The sequence below is a fragment of the Polyodon spathula genome, chromosome 9 (genome assembly GCF_017654505.1).
Source record: "Polyodon spathula isolate WHYD16114869_AA chromosome 9, ASM1765450v1, whole genome shotgun sequence".
Lineage (NCBI taxonomy): Eukaryota > Metazoa > Chordata > Actinopteri > Acipenseriformes > Polyodontidae > Polyodon > Polyodon spathula.
The window spans coordinates 40928497-40947488 of NC_054542.1; the positions used below are offsets into that span (position 1 = coordinate 40928497).

Genomic DNA, 18992 nt, shown 5'->3' on the forward strand with positions numbered 1-18992 from the left:
GGTGCTGTTTGATTTGATTGATTGACCAGATATTGCCCTGCAGAGTGTTTAATACTTTTTTAATCAAGCAATCATACTGTAAAATTATCCCTACCGTTTGTATGTTGTAATTCTTTAAATTGATGAAATAAAAGTGCTGCTGTTTTTTATTTTTGTTTAAGAAAGAAATAAGACTTCTGGGGCTGTGTCATTTTGTGATAACGACAGTGTAAAAATGGACCAACATTTTCAATGGGCCAGTATTGTGAGACATTTTTTGGACGCCAAAGTATACTATGAAAAATGGGAGGGGAGGTTTTGATTATTAGATTTCCATTCTGCATTGTAATGTAAGAAGTCATTTTTACGTTTGTTGGCTAACAAAGTGGTCCAGCTCTTGGTGGTCGCTGTGTTCTTATTTCCATTTAATTTCTGCAGTTGTAAGCCCAGAATCTTGTGATTTTACACCTTGGTTTGCAGCAGTATAGATTCTGATGTTACTCTGAGATGGGAGCTCTCCTGTTGTGTCGGTCTTCCAGAAGTGTGCCAATACCTCTGCCCTGTGCTTTTGTTAACCTGTCTTGTAATCCTTCATATTTAAATGTTTGTAGTTTTGAGTTGGACTCATTTTAAAATAAAGTATTTAATTTTTAGGTTTTTTTTTTCCTCTAACTCTTTCAATAGACATGTCCTCCCCTCCCCCCAAAACAGAAAAAGACTTGTTAATTGAAAAGGCACATGCTGCCTCTTTTATTGCTTCTTGTTATGCAACACAAAGGCAGGTCATAGTGTGGCTATATTTTTTAAACATATTTTGCTTCAAAATGCGCTGTTATCCCTGCTAATCATTACTTGTGAATGTTTTAATTAATGCCAAACTTCACAGTTAAATGAGTTATAAACACTGAATACTGATATTGTCACTAGTAACAATATGCCCTTGGAGAGAGTTGACAGTTTTAAATACTTGCGTGTTTACATTGATACATCGCTTAAATTTGAAAAACACATTAAAGCCGTCTAAACAAATCCTGTTTCTAACTCGTGATTATGGTGATGTGATATACACAACTGCAAATAAAGTGATGTTAAAGAAAATAGATTAAATGTTTAACAGGATTTTTATATTTATTCTTCAGTGTGATTCATTAAAACACTGCATTTTTAAACACCAGGTTAAACTTGTCACCTGAGAACAAAATGAGTTTTTACTGGAACCAGATCTTTTTTTTTAATGAGGCAAAGAATAAACTGCTTGCCTATTTAAACAGTCTCTTCCAGGAGTTTAAATGTGTTTATTCCTGAAGAAATGTTGGTGACACCAAGTATTTCAAAATACAGTACCAACAGTGAGAAGTACTATGGGAAGGAAAGCATTTGCTTTTGCTGCCCCCTGGGACTGGAAGAAATTACCCAATAGAACTCAAATCCACAGTGTCACTTTGTCATTTTAAGAAATTGCTGTTTGATCACTTGAACCAGCCTTGTGATTTGTATATAAAGTGAATGCAATAATACATGGATTTTGAGTAATTAGTAAGTGTCTAACTTCACCTGGGTCTATTTAGTTAGGTGTTAGACATGCTTCTGTTGTATTACAGTGTATTTACTTTTGTAAAATACCTGTGGGACTAATAATAATAAAGACAAATTAACAAAAAAAGCTGCATGATCGGCTGCAGTCAGCTCACTTGAGCTGCGTGTGCTATTATGCAGCTGGCAGTGGCGAACGGTCGCCTACACAGATCTGCACAGCTCTGCAAGAATCTGCGGGACGAAAATGCACAACCTTAATGTCCTTTGTGCTTTGCATTTCGTCGATTGGTTCTACCTGAAGAATACGACTAGTTCGACGCCTTCGATTTCATCATAGCCACTGTGTTACGCAGAGACTGCAGAACTGGTTTGGGTAAGATTTCTTTAAAAAATAAAAGTATTTTCAACAGGAAGGACGGTGACAGGAAAGCACACGTCACTGATTGTTAGATTTATTTCCAGGCGGTTATACAGTGAAGATTGGTGTTGTGTAATTTGCGAACGGTTCAGTCTTTTGACATTAGCTTAGGTGAAATCCTGGGTATCGAATCAGAGGTCTCTGAATCACAGTCAGTATTAGCTTACCCGGCTGGTGAAGTAACGCCCGTTCTTGCCTTGGTTTCAGAGAAACATTGTAAACAATATTGACCATATAAAATTGTGAATTGTGACAACTTTAGTGGCCTCTGTGAACGCCGCTTAAAAATCTCAGACAGTGTTAACTACATTAATGATAATTTGGCAGTAAAAAATGAATTTTTAACGGACCTGTTTTTCCTTGGACCAGCTGAACTATAAACCCCATGGATGTTTCTGAAACTGTTTACGTGTTGTGTTTGTTTGTTTTTTTTAAATCTTAGGAGTGGCTATGACAATATCATACATGCACACACGCTGATGCCAATTCTATGCATTCTGCAGTTCCTCCAAAGATCACCGTGGATGAGCTGCGTCTGACAGGAACCCGAGACACCAGAGAGGTCGAGAGACGGAAACACAGCACACCAAAACCGGTGGTATTTTTGTCTTTGTGTTATTGACAGCATACGCAGACCAATGCATGCAGTGTATATGCAAACTAGTAGGGTATTTTAAAACTAAAGCTGATATGCAGGCTACACAACCACACCCTTGACAAATGTGCGAAAACATGTTGCAGGGTAAGTGGACGACGAGGAGGAGAATAACGGGACAAGTCATTTAGCTTGGTTGCTGCTATCCTCGAGCAACACCGTGCTTTAAAAAAAAAAAAAAAAAATCTAAGAAAACGAAAAGATTACAATGTTTTCGCTTTCTTAGATTTTTTTTTTTTAAAACTATGCAGTTTCTAAATGCGGGTAGTGGAGCTGTGTAGTTGTCGTGGCACGTTCTTGATTTTCTTGGGTCCCTAGTAATCTACAACAATGTCGCCATCTCCTCGTAAATTTTACGTTTTATCCTACAAACGACATCAGTAGACAAATAAAAGTTACCTTTTATTTTTAGAAACTGTTTTAAATAGAGAGGCTGTATGTCTATAAATTGCAACATCGCTTCTTCCACGGCGTGGTGTATTAGCTTGGCATTTGCTCGCAGATCGCGTTAAGATGAGCGAATCACCCAGCAGCAGGGTGATAAGAGTGTCGTAGTGTTATGAGCATTTCAATCTGGGAATAAAACAATATATAAAAAACATAATGTAATGTTTCCATTATAACAAAACAAAATGGCGTGCCTTGCATATAATTTTTAAAATCGAATAGAACACTCCTTATCGATTTTAACTTAGTCTTCAGTATACCTAATTTCTAGTTTAAAATCTTGTTTCAATTATATATATATATATATATATATATATATATATATATATATATATATATATATATATAACTGGCTGCATCGTTCTGACAAAATACATATGATTAGTTGGAGTAAACGCTGTAAATAAAGCCTAGAGTTTAATATAGGAAGACACCTTTTTTCAGCCAAATGTACAGCTGGTAACATTGTTTTCGAGCATGCACACAATTTCCTATTAACGGCGACATTTTTGCCAAATGCCTATACCCTTATACAAAAGAGGAAGAAGAAAACGATAAGGCTTGTGGTGACAGTGTGTCTGTCTTCAGCAATTTACTACAATTTCGCATATGTTTTTTTCCTATTTAAAGCAAAATGAGTTTCCCTGGAGCGAAGGGGGTGTTGCTGGTGTCAATGTACATTGTGACTAGTAGCACAGCATAAGATGGCTGAAGAGGTAGAGGTAGACGACCATGTGGAACAAGCTTGCTAGATGTGCACCTCTCTTTCTGTTTCTGGTGCTCTCCGGTTTCATATTCTTGCTGAGAAACATCGGGAGCATAGAGGTGAGTACAGCTGTTTTTGTTTGTGTGCATACAGGGATTAAAATAAGACTCCTATTGCATAGCAGTTACAACCATTCCAAGTTTTACTACAAGCTTGATTTGCCCCAGTGTATAGGTAACAAGCTCAGATGTGTCTTATTAAACTCATAGTAAAACCAGGAATGGATCAAACTGCTATGCAGTCTTATTTCCATCTCTGGCATATTCTTGGTGCCTGTGTTTGGGTTTTCATTTGTAGATATGTTCTGGTTTGAGAAATGCATGCAAGAAAGGTATAGACTGCAGATTTCTACATACAGTACATTTGTTGACAACTTATGTCAAATTGGACCCCCCATTAAAGACAGTTAGACTAGCCCCACTTAGATCTGAGACCAAAGCAATATGTGTTCAATTATGAGGTAATGAATATTTCCTTGTAATTCCCTGTGGCGGAGTGTCCCGCCCCTATATACATGTGTACACTGTTTTATTATTATTATTATTATGGTTAGTATTTGTAGTGCATGTATTTGTGTTTTGTGCGGATGGACGAAAGCCGTCCAATTTATTATCTGCTGTGTGAGACCGGCGAAAGGAGAACTGTGAGCAGTTTGCTTTGAGCAGATCCATAAAGTAATTACAATGCACCGTAACTCGGTGCCACACCACATTTTCTATTAACCCTAGGGGTTCACCGAATTCTATTAAACCATGTCTTGGAGGAGGCATTGTCTCTGGACACTTGGGGCAACTTGGAGATCTATACATCCATATCCCCCCCGATATGACTGTCCTGTAACGGTTGCACTTTTATTGGGGCACCATGTGTGGTTTGCTTCGATGAATGCTAAGCATTTGGGGTCTGTTGAGGAGTTTACTATGTAGACTCCTAGTTGCCATACCCCGTGTGGATTGGAGGGTTTGTAGGGGTAGGGTAGGGCCACTAATCGGTCCTGAGTGTGATTATTTTGTGTTTGTCCCTGACACTGCGGGTAGAGAGATCTCATTACATAAATTGTACGATTAGACATGTTCATCATATTATGTGCTTGGTTAGTTTCGTTAGGGAAGGAATACGTTTTAACACATTTTTCATTATATGGGTATTCCCTCAATGGCCCTAGCCATGTGGGAACCGATTCTGGTCGTAGCTCCGGACGCTCATCCTGGAGCGAGTGTACTGATCTATTCATGCAGGAAAATACAAAGGGGTGGGGTGTTTAGATTTATTTACCAGTAGATCCATATCCACTAGCCCCTCTTTGTGTGGTTTCTAATTGCTCCACTTCTCTTACTTGCAGATAGCATATTCTTTCACATATTAATTGGGCTATTCTATCTCCCTTTCTTATGCTAAAGTCTTGTTGTCCGTGATTGAACAATACTACCCCGATATTTCCAGTGTAATTGGCGTCAACTAGCCCCGCCCCTACCGTGATTCCATGTTTGTTAGTTAGATCCGACCTAGGGGCTACTCTCAGATAATGTCCTGGTGGGGGCTGTGCTTGCAGCTCTGTTAATACCAGTTGTCTTCCAACCACTGGAATGTGACTGTCCGCTGCACTGTGTAAGTCCAGTCCTGCTGCCAGTACGCTCCCTCTTGTAGGGAGTTTTGCGTCGGTGGTCAGTTTGACCCTCTGTAAGTATTCAGTGGTATGGTGTACAAGGGGGGAGTGCTTTATGGTGGCCTCTGTCCCTCGTACCTGGTGCTTTTGGTGTAGTTTAGTCTGGATTTTGTGCACCCATTGTCCCTGATTGTCCTTTTGGATACACACACTTGTGGGAGAGGTCACGAGTACCGTATAGGGCCCGTTCCATCGTGGGCTAAGCCCTGTGCGGATATGTTGGATGGTCATGACCTTGTGTCCTACCTCATACTCCGTCTGTTGAGCGGGCCATTTTTCATTTTCTTTGTTAACCTTATGTTGTTGTTCATTAGTCAGCTCCTTTAGGAGCTGTAGGTATTCTCCAAGCTCTTTCAAGAACTTGACTTTAGCGTCTCAGGCTAGTGTCATTGGTGCATCACTCATGAGGATGGGGTCCATAGGGAGTCGCATTTGTCTCCCTGTCATGAGCTCATAAGGAGACACCCCTGTGGCCCTTGTATATGCCTTCTGTGTTGATTTCACATCCCAGTGCATCATATTTTGTTTTGAGTTCAGGACTATTTAATACTTCCTGCTGTATTTTATGTACTTCAATGTCTCCTGGTTGAGCTGTGATTTGTAAATCTATTTTGTGTAACTGCCATTCCTTACCATTAACAGCCCCTCTTTGGCAGCTGCATCTACTTTGTTATTGTTTAACTGCTCAGGACTGCATTCATTTTTCTGGTGTGCTTTAACCTTTAGTATGGCAGTGGTTAGGCCATTCTCATGTCGGTCCTTAACCTCTTCCCATATTGCTTGTACTAAACCTTGATGCTTAATGTGGCTCCCGGTAGTAGTTATGAACCCCCTTCGGGCCCATGTAGCCATGTAATCGTGTGCAAACCGAATGCATACCTGCTGTCTGTATATATACATACGTTTACCTGTTTATTTAAAAGGAGAGCCTTTAATAGAGCAATTAGTTCAGCCTCTTGAGTCGAACATCCCCCATCCAATTTCCCGGTGACCATCTGCCCACTTTCCCAACAAATTATATTTAAGTATATTTATTCTAAAACTTCTTGTGATTTTGCAGCTGTGAGCTGTGCCGTCAATATCTACTATTAACACTGGACAACTGCCCAGGCACCTTATATGCATATTATCTTACACTGCTTCTTTGAGCTAAACTTCTAGCTTCCAGTCCTACTGCATCGTCATTGCGATCCATATTTTATTTTAATCCTCTCCCTTATATTAATTCCTGAACTGAAGCTGGCTTCAGTTCTCAAACTGTGACAGATCCTGTCCTTTTTCACAGTCTGAGCTGCACTCTGCTATTTCGTGAACACAGTTTACGTGTTCCCACTCATACTTATGTAGAGGTCACATAGTGTCAAAACACCTGTCTTTCCCCAAATGTTGCTTTATCTTTTGGTTAAACAAAACCAATCTACCCCAAGCAATTTATTAATAAAATGTTCATTCTAAACTGACTTCTTACAAATATTTTTCAATATGACACGTTACTCTACTTTGTAGGTTTTATTAATGGTTTGTTTTCCGTTGCACCTTAAATTTACACATTGTTTGGTGCGCTCATGGACTTTAACTAGAGTTTTATGCCAATACCCTCATCTGCCCCACTTCGTGACAGTTTGTGTAACAGGATTTTCCTATTAACAGGTTGTCCTAACTCAAAAATAGGTCAACATGTAATAGCCAACAGACAAACATATATTACATACATATGTAACACCCAGTTCAGAGACGCCACATTATGTCATTTGTCACGTCTGCTGCGTCTCGCAGATTTTCACATACTGTACAGCACTGGACAAGCTGTATGCATGTTCATATAACCTTTATTTAATCTTAAAGAAAGACACTCAAGACTCATTCATTTTAAGTTTTACGAATCAGAGCAATGCTCTTTCGGTTTATTAAAATGCTTTTAATATTGGAAAGGTAGGTTGATCAGACCACCAAATTCCAACACACGCAGTCTACAAGCACCCACTTCTATATTTCAGTTTCATTCAATATAACATTCTCTTAAAACCAAAACATAATTTCAAAACCTTATAGGAATACAGCCAATACATGTAAGATATAACAATGTTAGTAATATGCTTACCTCCTATTATAAGGAAAAGTAGTGTGAATAAAGGATTCAGTCTGGTGGAGATCTGCAAGTGATGGACCACTTCACCCTGTCAAGCAAAGGTCTTGAATGTGGTACCCCTTTGCGAAAAGTGTGAGTTTTTATACGATTCGTCTCCATAGGAATACATGGAGAATCTTTATCAAGTCCAACCTTATCTTTTTGGCACACAGCATCCTAAAAATTTAGAGCCGTGTGTCAGCAATTTTTCAAGATACGACACCTGGTCTACACATCCGATCATGATCTCATCCACTCATTTCTCGACCCCTCCTCTATCTAAAAAGCTAGGTGAAACAAAGAAAATTATATTATTTTGAATATATGAGTGTTGTTTTAAATATATACAACACTATTAGTTATGATTATACTGATTATATGTATTAATGTCTAATAATATATTCCCTCATGCCATTCTATTCTTCAAATTAGTTTTCCTTCTCTCTTTACAGGCGTGTGCTTAACAGATATTATAGGGAACTTCCATCTTATGTTTTTCTAATATAGAGTTTCTTCTTCATGGATAATCTATTTGTTTTTTATTTAAGTGTAAGATTGTAATGTCTCTGTCCTATGAGTTTCCTAACGGCACGAATTCAGCTGAACTGCGGACGACTTCCTATTTTTTTCAGTGGCACACAAACCAGCTAAAACCAGTTCGCTAGCTGTGCACTTAGCTTTCCAATTTCCAGCGATAATCAAGGTTTATTCCAATTTTTCTATGGTGGGAAGACACTCTCTAACCTTGATGCTGTTTGATAAGAGAACTCCGCTTTCTGGCACGACTTTAAGACAGGCTCACAGCAAGTTATAAAGTTTTACCTTCTTAAAACCAATCTTCTATTCTTTTTAAAATTATTTTTTATTATTTATTTAAACTTTTTATTTTATATTTCAAACAACATCTCTTTATGTTGCATCATCTTTTAACTCAGAGTCAAACCAAACAGTTTATTCCCTATAGAACACGATTATTAACTATTTTAAATGCGAACCTATCTTGCCGAGAAACAATTTCATGTATATTATTATAACAGGCAGTGTTAAGCATATGGTCTTACACGCACAAATAGTTTATAGTAAAAAGCAAGCATATTAAACCTTATTTCAACATTTAACAACATTTTCTTAGGCTAAAAAGGGTGCTGCAGAAACTTAGCATTCAATTCTGGGAATCAAGCCCATCTTGATAAGAAACTGCTCAAAGACTGGCCACTGCCCAAAAGCTGGCTATGTATTAAATTATACCAGTTTCTTACTGCATTATTTTATACCTAAAGAACGCATGATTTTCTCAGTTATTGATTAGAGCAGCATTAAACATTACATTTGATTACACATTTACATAATTTTCCAAACTAAAGATTATACAAACACTACAAAAGATTATAACACATTATTGCATTAATACATTTCATTTTAAATTCTCCAATCCATGTCCAGGGTTTCAGCACGCTCCCAGCAAGACTCCACTTCGGTCTCAGGTTCAACTCGGGTTGGCTCAGCAAACACGACAATAGGCTCTCGAATCCATCGTCTCGCATCACAGGTGTGAGTCGCCATGGCCTTGACTTCGTACCTACAAGACACTTGTACACGCTTAGTAGGGACACCTTCCTTACATTCTAATTCTAATTTTCCCAGATGTGCCCATTTTACTAAGTGACCCTTTCACAGCTCATGCATTCAATCCTCTTAATATCTTTTGGGGTTTACATTTAAATGATAGAAAGAAACACCTACAGAATCATTGCATTCAAACAAGATTCTACAGTGTTTAGTGAAATGACTGCATGCCGGACAAAGTCTGGGCCCAGTCACTGATGACTTGCTTTGGCACATATTACATGCACATTTAACAAGAGGATTATGTTTTAATTTATGTGTCAGGGTTGCTTCTGCAGCATGTACAATAGTTCTGGATCTGTACACATTGTTACTATACACTTCTTTCTGCTCACATAGAGACATTTTAGAAGGGATGCCATTCATCCAGAATACAGTAGGGGGCCAAAACTTACTGTTTTCATATTAGCAGGCACCCAACTTGTAGTTTGTTTATCATCATCGGTGGGCAAACTCAATATAACTGAATCTGAATCAGTTGATGAACCATGAGCCTTAGCTACTGAGATTCTCCATACAAAAGGATTCAATTTTTTACTGACCAGCCTAGCTGATTCAGCGTCACTTGCGACACATTACCTAAAATATGACTATAGTCTTACGTCTATGGTATAATCTTCACAACCATACATCTTGCTAGCATGGCCGGCCACAAACACAATACAACATAAACACAATACAACTGTCGGAGAGAAGTGTTAGAGGAGAGACGTAAGTCTGTAGAAGAGGTATTTAAAGAGAGTAAACAATTGCTATATTTGCTGGGTGATACACCAGCACAATACTTGTTTTGTTGCTGTTTATTATTTGTTTATTTGTTTGGCCAACGCGCCTTTTGTTTTGTGTATTTTGTTTGTTGAGATCTTTTATTTGTTTTCTGTTTAATAAAATACTGACTGCTGTTGCGTTCAATTTCCCTGCCAGTCACTGCTTGGTGTATATCCCAGCAAGTATAGCAACTGTTTACTCTCTTTAACTACCTCTTCTACAGACTTACATCTCTCCTCTGACACTCTGTCCCGACGCAGACAGCTGCAGGTTTTTATAAAGGTGACCACTTCCCGATTTAGCAACAATTAATCAATGAATAAACTTGGGAGATGGCCACCTTCTGCAAGAGGTGTTTATGAATGGGGATTTTAACCCCATTCATGTGACTATATTATGACTGGCGAAAAGCAACAGATAATAAATCGGACGGCTTTCGCCTGTCCGCACAAAACAAAAATACATACACTAAAAACACTAATAATAACCATAATAATAATAATAATAATAATAATAATAATAATTAAACCGCGCACACATGTATATAGGGGCGGGACACTCCACCACAATCCCTTTAACGTGTCAGCAGGTATAAAAACAAAATGAAACCTTTTAAAATCATGTCACTTTTACAACAAAAAAACAATGTCTTCCCACCTACATCAGTCACCCAGTCACTACAGTAAAATGCAATGACATTGTGAAAAGCATTGTGCATTGTGATTGCTGGTAAATTAAAGTATGACTTGGGTTTAGCTCTGTCTGCAGCTCAAAAGCTGTCTTTACAACTTCTTAGCTCTGTAGTGACATACTTTAGTGTCTGAACCTGAGTGCTCTCTATTACTTTCTAATGTCTCTTCTTCATTATCAGAATCTTAACTTGAAAACAGTCTCTGCGCTCAACCAGCTGCAGTACCACATCAACACTGCCTTGCAGTCCAGGAGCCCACACCGGGGCATCAGGAACTTGTCTCAGTGCAGCTACCCTTCACAGGAGCGGAGCCAAGATGAGATCACCGAGGAGAAACTCCTGCTGGGGTTGATCGCCTGGCCCGACTCCCCCAGGAGGAGCGCCCCCTTCAAGTGGAGTACCAGCCCCTTTACCAGCTCCTTTTTCATCCTCAACTCCCGCATACAGTTCAGAGTGGGTGAGCAATTGGAGGTGATGGTCCGAATGTACGACTTCCAGGGCAAGGCCAAGCAGCACGGGGGCGACTTCCTGCTGGCGCGCATCCACTCCCCGGAGCTGAAGGCAGGGGCTGTCGGCAAAGTGGTGGACCACCAGAACGGCTTCTACTCGGTGTACTTTGTCCTGCTGTGGGCCGGCGTGCTGCGGGTCTCAGTCACCCTGGTACACCCCAGCGAGGCCGTGCAGGTGCTAAAGAGGCTGCGTGAGGAGCGGCCCGACCGCGTGTATTTCAAGAGCACCTTCTGCTCCCTGGACTCCTTCGAGACCACCGAGTGCAACTTGTGTCTACCCTCCTCCCCCCGGCCACTCTGCAACTTCACCGACCCCCACACTGGCGAACCCTGGTTCTGCTACAAACCCAAGCTGCTGTCCTGCAATACCCGCGTCGACCACAGCAAGGGCGGCTACTTGAAACACCTCCTCACTGGCAGAGAGAGCCTGTTTTTTCAGAGGTACCTGCCCTTTATTTATTTATTTTGAGCTGTCAATTAAATATTAAGAAACAGCAGGCTATTTCTTGAGCTTCTTCTGTCTTCTCATAAGGGGGACCTTTGTCAAATCAACATTTGAACCGATGTAAAGGTTTACAGAAGCAAAGTATTGACAGTGTTATCTAATAAAAATGAAGCTAACAAAGAGTTGACATAAATCCTTCAGTCCAAAATCATCAATTACTATACCACATTGTGTTTGAATTTAATGTCGTAGAGGATCAATTTAAAGGAGAGTAAAACTTGGCACCTACTTAACAACTGTGTTGGTCCCTGGTGACTCACAGGGTAAAGGCACTGCTGCGTTTGGGAGGTGTATCAACTAGGGAGTGTTCATCTATCGTTATTCAGCGACTCCTACTGGTCATCCACCCAATGTGGCTTCCAAGGCTTTAGCATATGCAGACCCGGTGCCAGGAGCTGCACCATTGTGGGGCACCATGTTTTCTGTGGAGGCTGGCTTATGATGTCACAAAACCCCTTGATGGAATGCTGCCCATATGTGTATATATATATATATATATATATATATATATATATATATATATATATATATATATATATACACATACACACACACACACACACACACACACACACACACACAGTTGTATGCAAAAGTTTGGGCACCCCTGGAAAAAATGTATATTACAATGAATCTTTCAGTGAACAGAAGTTGACCTGACCGCTACATGGTACAAAGTTAAACATGACACCTTTCTGCAAATTTTAATACAGGATTACTATTTATTTGCATTTATTACAGATTCAAAATAATAAACAAAAGTGAACATGGAGCGTGCAAAAGTTTGGACACCCTTTTGGACCATTCTTAATTACTTCTTAAAAAGATGATTACTAAGGCCCGGAAAGGTTGATTCACTCGTTAGGGCTTCAATTAGTCAGGTAAAGTCAATGCCAGTGTTGAACTATTACTCTGAAGTAACTTCATACCTTCTAATCCGTCAGACTGTGATGGTTGTTCTGCCTGGTTTCAACAACCATGGGCTCCTCCAAGCCGATGTCTGAGGACTTGAAAATGAAGATAATTGACTTTCACAAAACAGGAGAAGGCTTTGAAAACACTTCCAGCTAACAATTTCAACTCTCAGAAACACTGTGAAGAAATGGAAGTTAAATGGAACGGTTAAAGTCAAGGCAAGATCTGGAATACCAAGAAATATTTCACATAGACTTGCTCAAAAACTGGTCAGATCTGTACAACAGAACCCACAGGTCACTGCAAAGGACCTTCAGAACAGTTTAGCTGACACTGGAGTAGTTGTTCACAGGTCCACAGTACAGCGTAACTTACACAACAAGGATCTGCATGCAAGAGTTGTCAGAAGGAAACATTTTCTACGACCTCATCACAAAAGTCAGCATCTAAAGTGTGCAAAAGAAAACCTTGACAAGCCTGAAGCTTTTTGGAACAATGTGCTTTGGACTGATGAAATGAAAATTGATCTGCTTGGCTACAGCCAAATAATGTACGTTTGGAGAAAAAAGAGTGAAGCATTTCAAGAAAAGAACACCTTGCCAACTGTTAAGCACGGGGGTGGCTCTTATGCTTTGGGGTTGTGTGGCAGCCAGTGGAACCGGAAATATTGTGCGGGTGGAAGGAAGAATGGATTCAACTAAATATCAACAAATCCTAGAAGCTAATGTCCTAAAGTCAGTCTGACAATGATCCAAAACATACCTCAAAATCAACCATTAAATATTTACAAGAAAGAAGGAGAAAGGTTTTGGAATGGCTGTCACAGTCCCCAGACTTGAATATTATTGAAAATCTGTGGGGAGATCTCAAACATGCAGTGCATGCAAGGAGACCTAATAATCTTTCTGAGCTGGAAGAGTTCTGCAAGGAAGAGTGGGGGAAAAAATTCCAAAGGCAAGAATAGAAAGACTCTTAGCTGGCTACAGGAAACGTTTGGAAGCAGTTATATCTGCCAAAGGAGGTGTTACCAAGTACTAATTGACAGGGTGCCCAAACTTTTGCACACGCCATGTTCAATTTTGTTTATTATTTTAAATCTGTAATAAATGCAAATAAAGTGTAATCTTGTATTAAAATTTGCTGAAAGGTGTCATGTTTAATTTTGTACCATGTAGTGGTCAGGTCAACTTCTGTTCACTGAAAGATTCACTGTAACATACATTTTTTCCAGGGGTGCCCAAACTTTTGCATACAACTGTATATATGTGTGTGTGTGTGTGTGTCACACAAATATTGTATATTCTTATAACAAATATTGTATATTCTTATAAAAGAGCAGGTGGCATAAATAAGCAAATAAAAACTATTAAGAGATTAACAAAATATAAAGGCAAGGCACATTAATGTCCTCAGTAAAGCTGCAACCTTTGCTCTCCTTTTGCATTAAACGTGTTCATTACTACTTCTTTCCACTCACCACAGAATCATCCTGGGGAGTTGTTGCTGTCGTGACCTGAAAGCTGCTCGCTGGCTGTTCATGGGCATTGAAAATGGAAGATACTTGGCTAAATATTGCAGCAGACACACACGTCATAGCAGAAATACAAAGTTGACCGAAACACACTGAAAAGCTGTGCAATTTGTACTGTAAATGAATGATTTATTAAGGATGGGAGAAGAACAATCTAGTCGTCCGTCGTCGTCCCCCCACCCCTGTGGCTCTGGACACAGGTCTCAAGAGTTCAGTACCTTACAATCAGTACATTACAATCAGTACTTTACTCACATTCGTTGCTTGGGGGTCATGGTAGAAAAGAGACAGTTGGCTTCACAGCAGGATCTCCTGATTGTTAACCGGGCATTTCAATTTGTGTAGAAAAACAGGGGGATAATATTAATCTTACAACAAATTATCAAAAAAGAAATCAGTGAGGAAATTAGATTAAAATCTGAAATCTGTTTTGTCCTTGCTTTCAGTAAAGTAAACATCAAAGTGCCCATATTGGCTTGGGGCTCAGATGAAGTGATTGTGGAACCCCTTGATAATAAAGGTAAAGATACAGGTAACAACAATCTATGGTAATGTTTTTGTTCTATCCGGAGATATATAATATAAAGTTGCTAAAGGCCAGCATACAGTACAATGGGCATTGAGCAAAATTAGTTGTGGTACAAATGTTGCTAATGTATACACTACAAGGAAATTGCTGGAAATTTAAACACTATGTTTCTGAAAACTGTTGCTGTTGAATTTGAAGTGGTGCCTTTGAGTGTGATGAGACTGGTTACATTACGGCACTGTAGATAATGCATGTTGTTTTGAGAGATGATATGGTGATTTTAAGGAAATATTTTGCTTTGTTATCTCTGATATGCTCACAGATAAGTACACTTATTTTGTGCTCGCAAAGAACAAAGCTTGACCCAAAAAGCCTCATCATGTTGCTTGCATTTCTTCATTTGTAATGTTTGTTTTCCTCTAGATCAGTCTAAACTGGAAAGACAAACACACCACAACACTGTGAAGTTCTCTCCTGCTGGCTTCTATTACCAAGATGCATGGGTGTCTAATACGGGATTGATTCAGCAGTTCAACAACACCTCCATCACAGAGTGCCTGCAGGGAAAGGCTGTCCACCTCTTCGGGGACTCCACTGTGCGCCAGTGGTTTGAGTACTTGACTGACTTCCTTCCAGGTGTGTTTGTAGGCCCTGTGTCTTTCACCCTACCTCGCTTCTCAAGGAAAACTGTAAGGGAGTCCTTTCAGTAGCATGGCACTTAATGATATGCAGAAACAGCAACAGAGAATGATAAAGGTCACACATAGCAGCAAATAAAAAATGAGGAAGAAATTGATCATGAATATTTCCTTTTCTTCTTTGCTTCAGACCTTACGCAGATTAACCTGAACAGCCCCCAAAACGTAGGCCCATTCTTGGCAGTGGACAGCGAGCACAACATTCTCCTGAAGTACCGCTGCCACGGCCCGCCTATCCGCTTCTCCAAGGTGTTGACCAGTGAGCTGCACTACATTGCCAACGAGCTGGATAACATCACGGGCGGCAAGGACGTAGTGGTGGCCTTCACCATCTGGTCCCACTTCAGCACCTTTCCCGTTCAGATGTACATCAGACGGCTGCGCCACATCCGGCAGGCCGTGCTGCGCTTGCGTGCTCGCGCTCCAGAGACTCTGGTGGTCATCAGGACTGCCAACCCGCAGGCCTTGGACCCCGAGTACAGCCTCTACAACAGTGACTGGTTCTCTCTGCAGCTGGACACCGTCCTGCGTCGCATGTTCCAGGGGTTGGATGTGTTCCTGGTGGATGCCTGGGAAATGACCATGGCCCACTACCTCCCCCATGCCCTCCACCCGCCACCTGTCATCGTCAAGAACCAAATTGATGTTTTTCTTTCCCACGTTTGCCCCATAAAACACAAATAGAAAAGACACTTATGACTCTAACTCCTGCTCCCAAGTCCAATGTGGACCTGTGGTTTAAATGTTGGCCTCGTGGTTGAAGGCCAACTTAATGGACAGAGTTTAGCTGCATGTTTAGCCAAATTCAGTTACCTTTTATGACGGGGAGCAGACTTTAGGAATGCATGTAATTAAAAGCAAACATGGAGCAATTTTTAGCTTTAGCTTTTCCAAAAATAATAATTGTGTCCTTTAGTGATTAAAGCTGAAGACAGACAGATCCTTATTCTTGGATTGTGTATGTATTTCTTGTTGTATCCAGGAAACCTGAGTTTCACTTGTCTTTTCCACACAAAGCTGCTTCTCTCTGATTAAAACTGCTTCCTGGCTCCCATTTCTGTCCAGTCCAGTTTTGGTTGGTTGACCTGAGGCAGGGGGATGATATGGTGTTTATCACAAAGTTCATGTTTCTCTAATGAAGGCAGAATTATGGCCTGTTCAAAGAAAGTTTTTGGAATGAATTCTAACTTGACACACACATTTTTTATGGGCACATTTTGTTATGTTCACAATATATAAACAATATATAAACTCAATAAATTAAATAAATGTATTCTTTTTTTTGTAATTGTTTTTTAAACTGACATTTATCTGCACTTAACCGCCATACTGAACAGAAGCACATAGTGACCAACAAAACAGACCAACAGCTGCTCTATTCTAAATTATATATAATTATAAGTGTAAAATGAATGGGCTGGAAATGGGAGGAGGACTTTAAAACAGATCTCAGGATTGTAGTGGCATCATCACAGCTTACCAATGTTGTGAGGCAATTGAAAAGGCAAGTAGAATGTTAGGTTATATTGCAAAAAGCGTGGACTACAAGTCTAGTGAGGTTATACTAAGATTATACAGTACCCTACTTAGACCCCACCTAGAATACTGTGTGCAGTGTTGGTCACCTCACTACAAAAAATACATCACTCGAGAAGGCACAGAGAAGGGCAACTAAGCTGATCCCAGGACTTAATGACATGAGCACTGGTTACAATATTGACACCCCTCAGCTTAGAAAAAAAAGACAGGGGGACAGAAAATCATAAATGGTAATGATAAAGTGAACCCAAGACACGACTTCAAATTTAGCACAGAGAAAAGAACGAGGGCAGAAGAGGAAGCTGAGTAAAGGTATGTTTAGAACAGAAGGCAGGAAGCACTTTCTTCCAGTTGGAAATGCATGGAATAGCCTACCAGGTGAAGTAGTAGGATATAAACCACTGAGAACAAAGTTTTGATTACAATAATGTGCCTGCTGATTACCATTTAACTTTGACAAAAATGCCTTTGCATGCCAAACAATCACTGTTCATATCGAAAGCTGTAGTCAAAGGATTTTTGCAGAAAAACTCAACATTGACAACAAAATGTGCCAATGACAATATGGAGTAAATAGCTTTGAGGATTTGATCCATTATGTATTATAGTGCACCCAACAAACAGTGAAGTGGCTTTATTGTGTTTCTTGTAGTGCTGTTTGGCATAAAATAGCTTGTTTGACAAATGGTTCTACTTCTAATTGTTAACTGTTCCATATTGCTTAAAATATAGCTTTAATCCTATTTGGTACAGCTGTTCCTGCACATTTTACTGCAAAAGACTTCATGGGGTCAGGTCCCATTCCACATGCCATATTCCCAACACTGTAGAGTGGTTTTAAAAAGTTGGTTACAAATTCGACTTGTGATCTATTGCTTTCTAGCCCTATTGATTTTCACACACCTCAAATCTATGCAGCTGTATGTATTTCAAATCTTTGTTTTGTATCTGTTTTCGTCTGGGGAAACTAATCTTAGCAAATAACTTTTCTCTATGTTCTGTAACTATCAAAAAACATGCTTTTAAACATAAATTAAACCATGTATAGTTTTTTTTTTTTTATTTATTTTTTTATGTCATTGTTACAGAATGCAAAACAAACAACCTTGCTTAGGAGACTTCCAATTATACTGATTCTCAGTAACAGTTGAAAGAACACTTTGTAGTACAGCTTATAAGCACAAAAAATGGGCAAGATTGTGCACTTTTTCATACAAATGTGAAACTTTGCATACTTGAACAACTTTATTTATAAAAATTTAGTTGGGTCCAATTTTTTACCAAAGTTCTCACCCCAATTTAGAGTGCCCAATTATTATCTTTATTCTCGGCTCATTGCTTGCAACCGCCCTGCCCTGCCCCACAGGCTGGAGCACCCATCCTCTGGAACGTGCTCCTGCCAATCTGTCATTTTTCACACGGCCACAAGGGTTGCTGATGCGCGGTGAGCCATGGATTCCCCTGCCGACCTAAGCCCTCCCTACCCGGGCAGTGCTCGGCCAATTGTGTGCCGCCCCCTAGAAACTCCCGGTCATGGCCGGGTGTGACATAGCCTGGACTCGAACCTGCGGCTATAGGGCACATCCTGCACTCCATGTAGAGTGCTTTTTGCTGGATGCGCCACTTAGGAGCCCCTACTTGCACAACTTTAGGTGCTGAACATTTTCTGATATAGTGCCAATTGATCTGCACCCCCCTGGCGGCTTATACTGCCACCTAGTGGCCGACTTGAGCAAGCCGTTTACCAGTTGAATGCTTTTCGACCATAGTTTCATAAAAAAAAAAAAAAATCCAATTAAGCCTCAAGATGGCTCTAAATGTTGGCATGAGTGTGAGGATTATCATACAGCAATCAGTAAAGCAAGAGTTAGTCAGCTCTTGAATTGGCAAGCAAAACAATCACAGAAATAAGCGGAAATCTCTGCATAATATTATCTGTTTCCTGCTCATTTTGGCCTTTAGATTTCTAGGTTCCAGTTCGAGTTTCTGTATTGACCATTTTACCAAAAGCCTAACCCCTACCCTTCCTTTATCAAAATTCAGAAAATGCCACAAATGAAATAAAACCACGGCATGTCTTCAAAAG

General features: G+C 39.9%; 1 protein-coding gene across 6 annotated transcripts; it reads left to right on the forward strand.

The window, feature by feature from the left end:
* Positions 1-1732: 1732 nt before the first annotated feature.
* Positions 1733-17861, forward strand: nxpe3 (neurexophilin and PC-esterase domain family, member 3). 6 transcript variants are annotated; one of them, XM_041259557.1, is made up of 7 exons: positions 1733-1888; positions 2376-2531; positions 3666-3860; positions 10861-11630; positions 14587-14672; positions 15093-15305; positions 15498-17861. In XM_041259557.1, exons 3-7 carry the CDS (start codon positions 3768-3770, stop codon positions 16049-16051), a joined length of 1716 nt encoding a protein of 571 aa, XP_041115491.1. In that variant the 5' UTR covers positions 1733-1888; positions 2376-2531; positions 3666-3767; the 3' UTR covers positions 16052-17861. The 6 variants fall into 6 exon arrangements, with proteins under 6 accessions (XP_041115491.1, XP_041115494.1, XP_041115495.1 ...); XM_041259560.1 differs by having other exon boundaries at positions 2437-2531; XM_041259561.1 differs by lacking the exon at positions 1733-1888 and adding an exon at positions 2011-2084 and having other exon boundaries at positions 2437-2531.
* The last annotated feature ends 1131 nt before the right edge of the window (positions 17862-18992 follow it).

Coding starts and splice junctions, on each gene's coding strand:
- nxpe3 (XM_041259557.1), top strand. CDS start 3,768: ATGTGGAACAAGCTTGCTAGATGTGCACCTCTCTTTCTGTTTCTGGTG. Junction 3,861..10,860: donor GAAACATCGGGAGCATAGAG/GTGAGTACAGCT, acceptor CTTCATTATCAG/AATCTTAACTTGAAAACAGT. Junction 15,306..15,497: donor CTTGACTGACTTCCTTCCAG/GTGTGTTTGTAG, acceptor TCTTTGCTTCAG/ACCTTACGCAGATTAACCTG.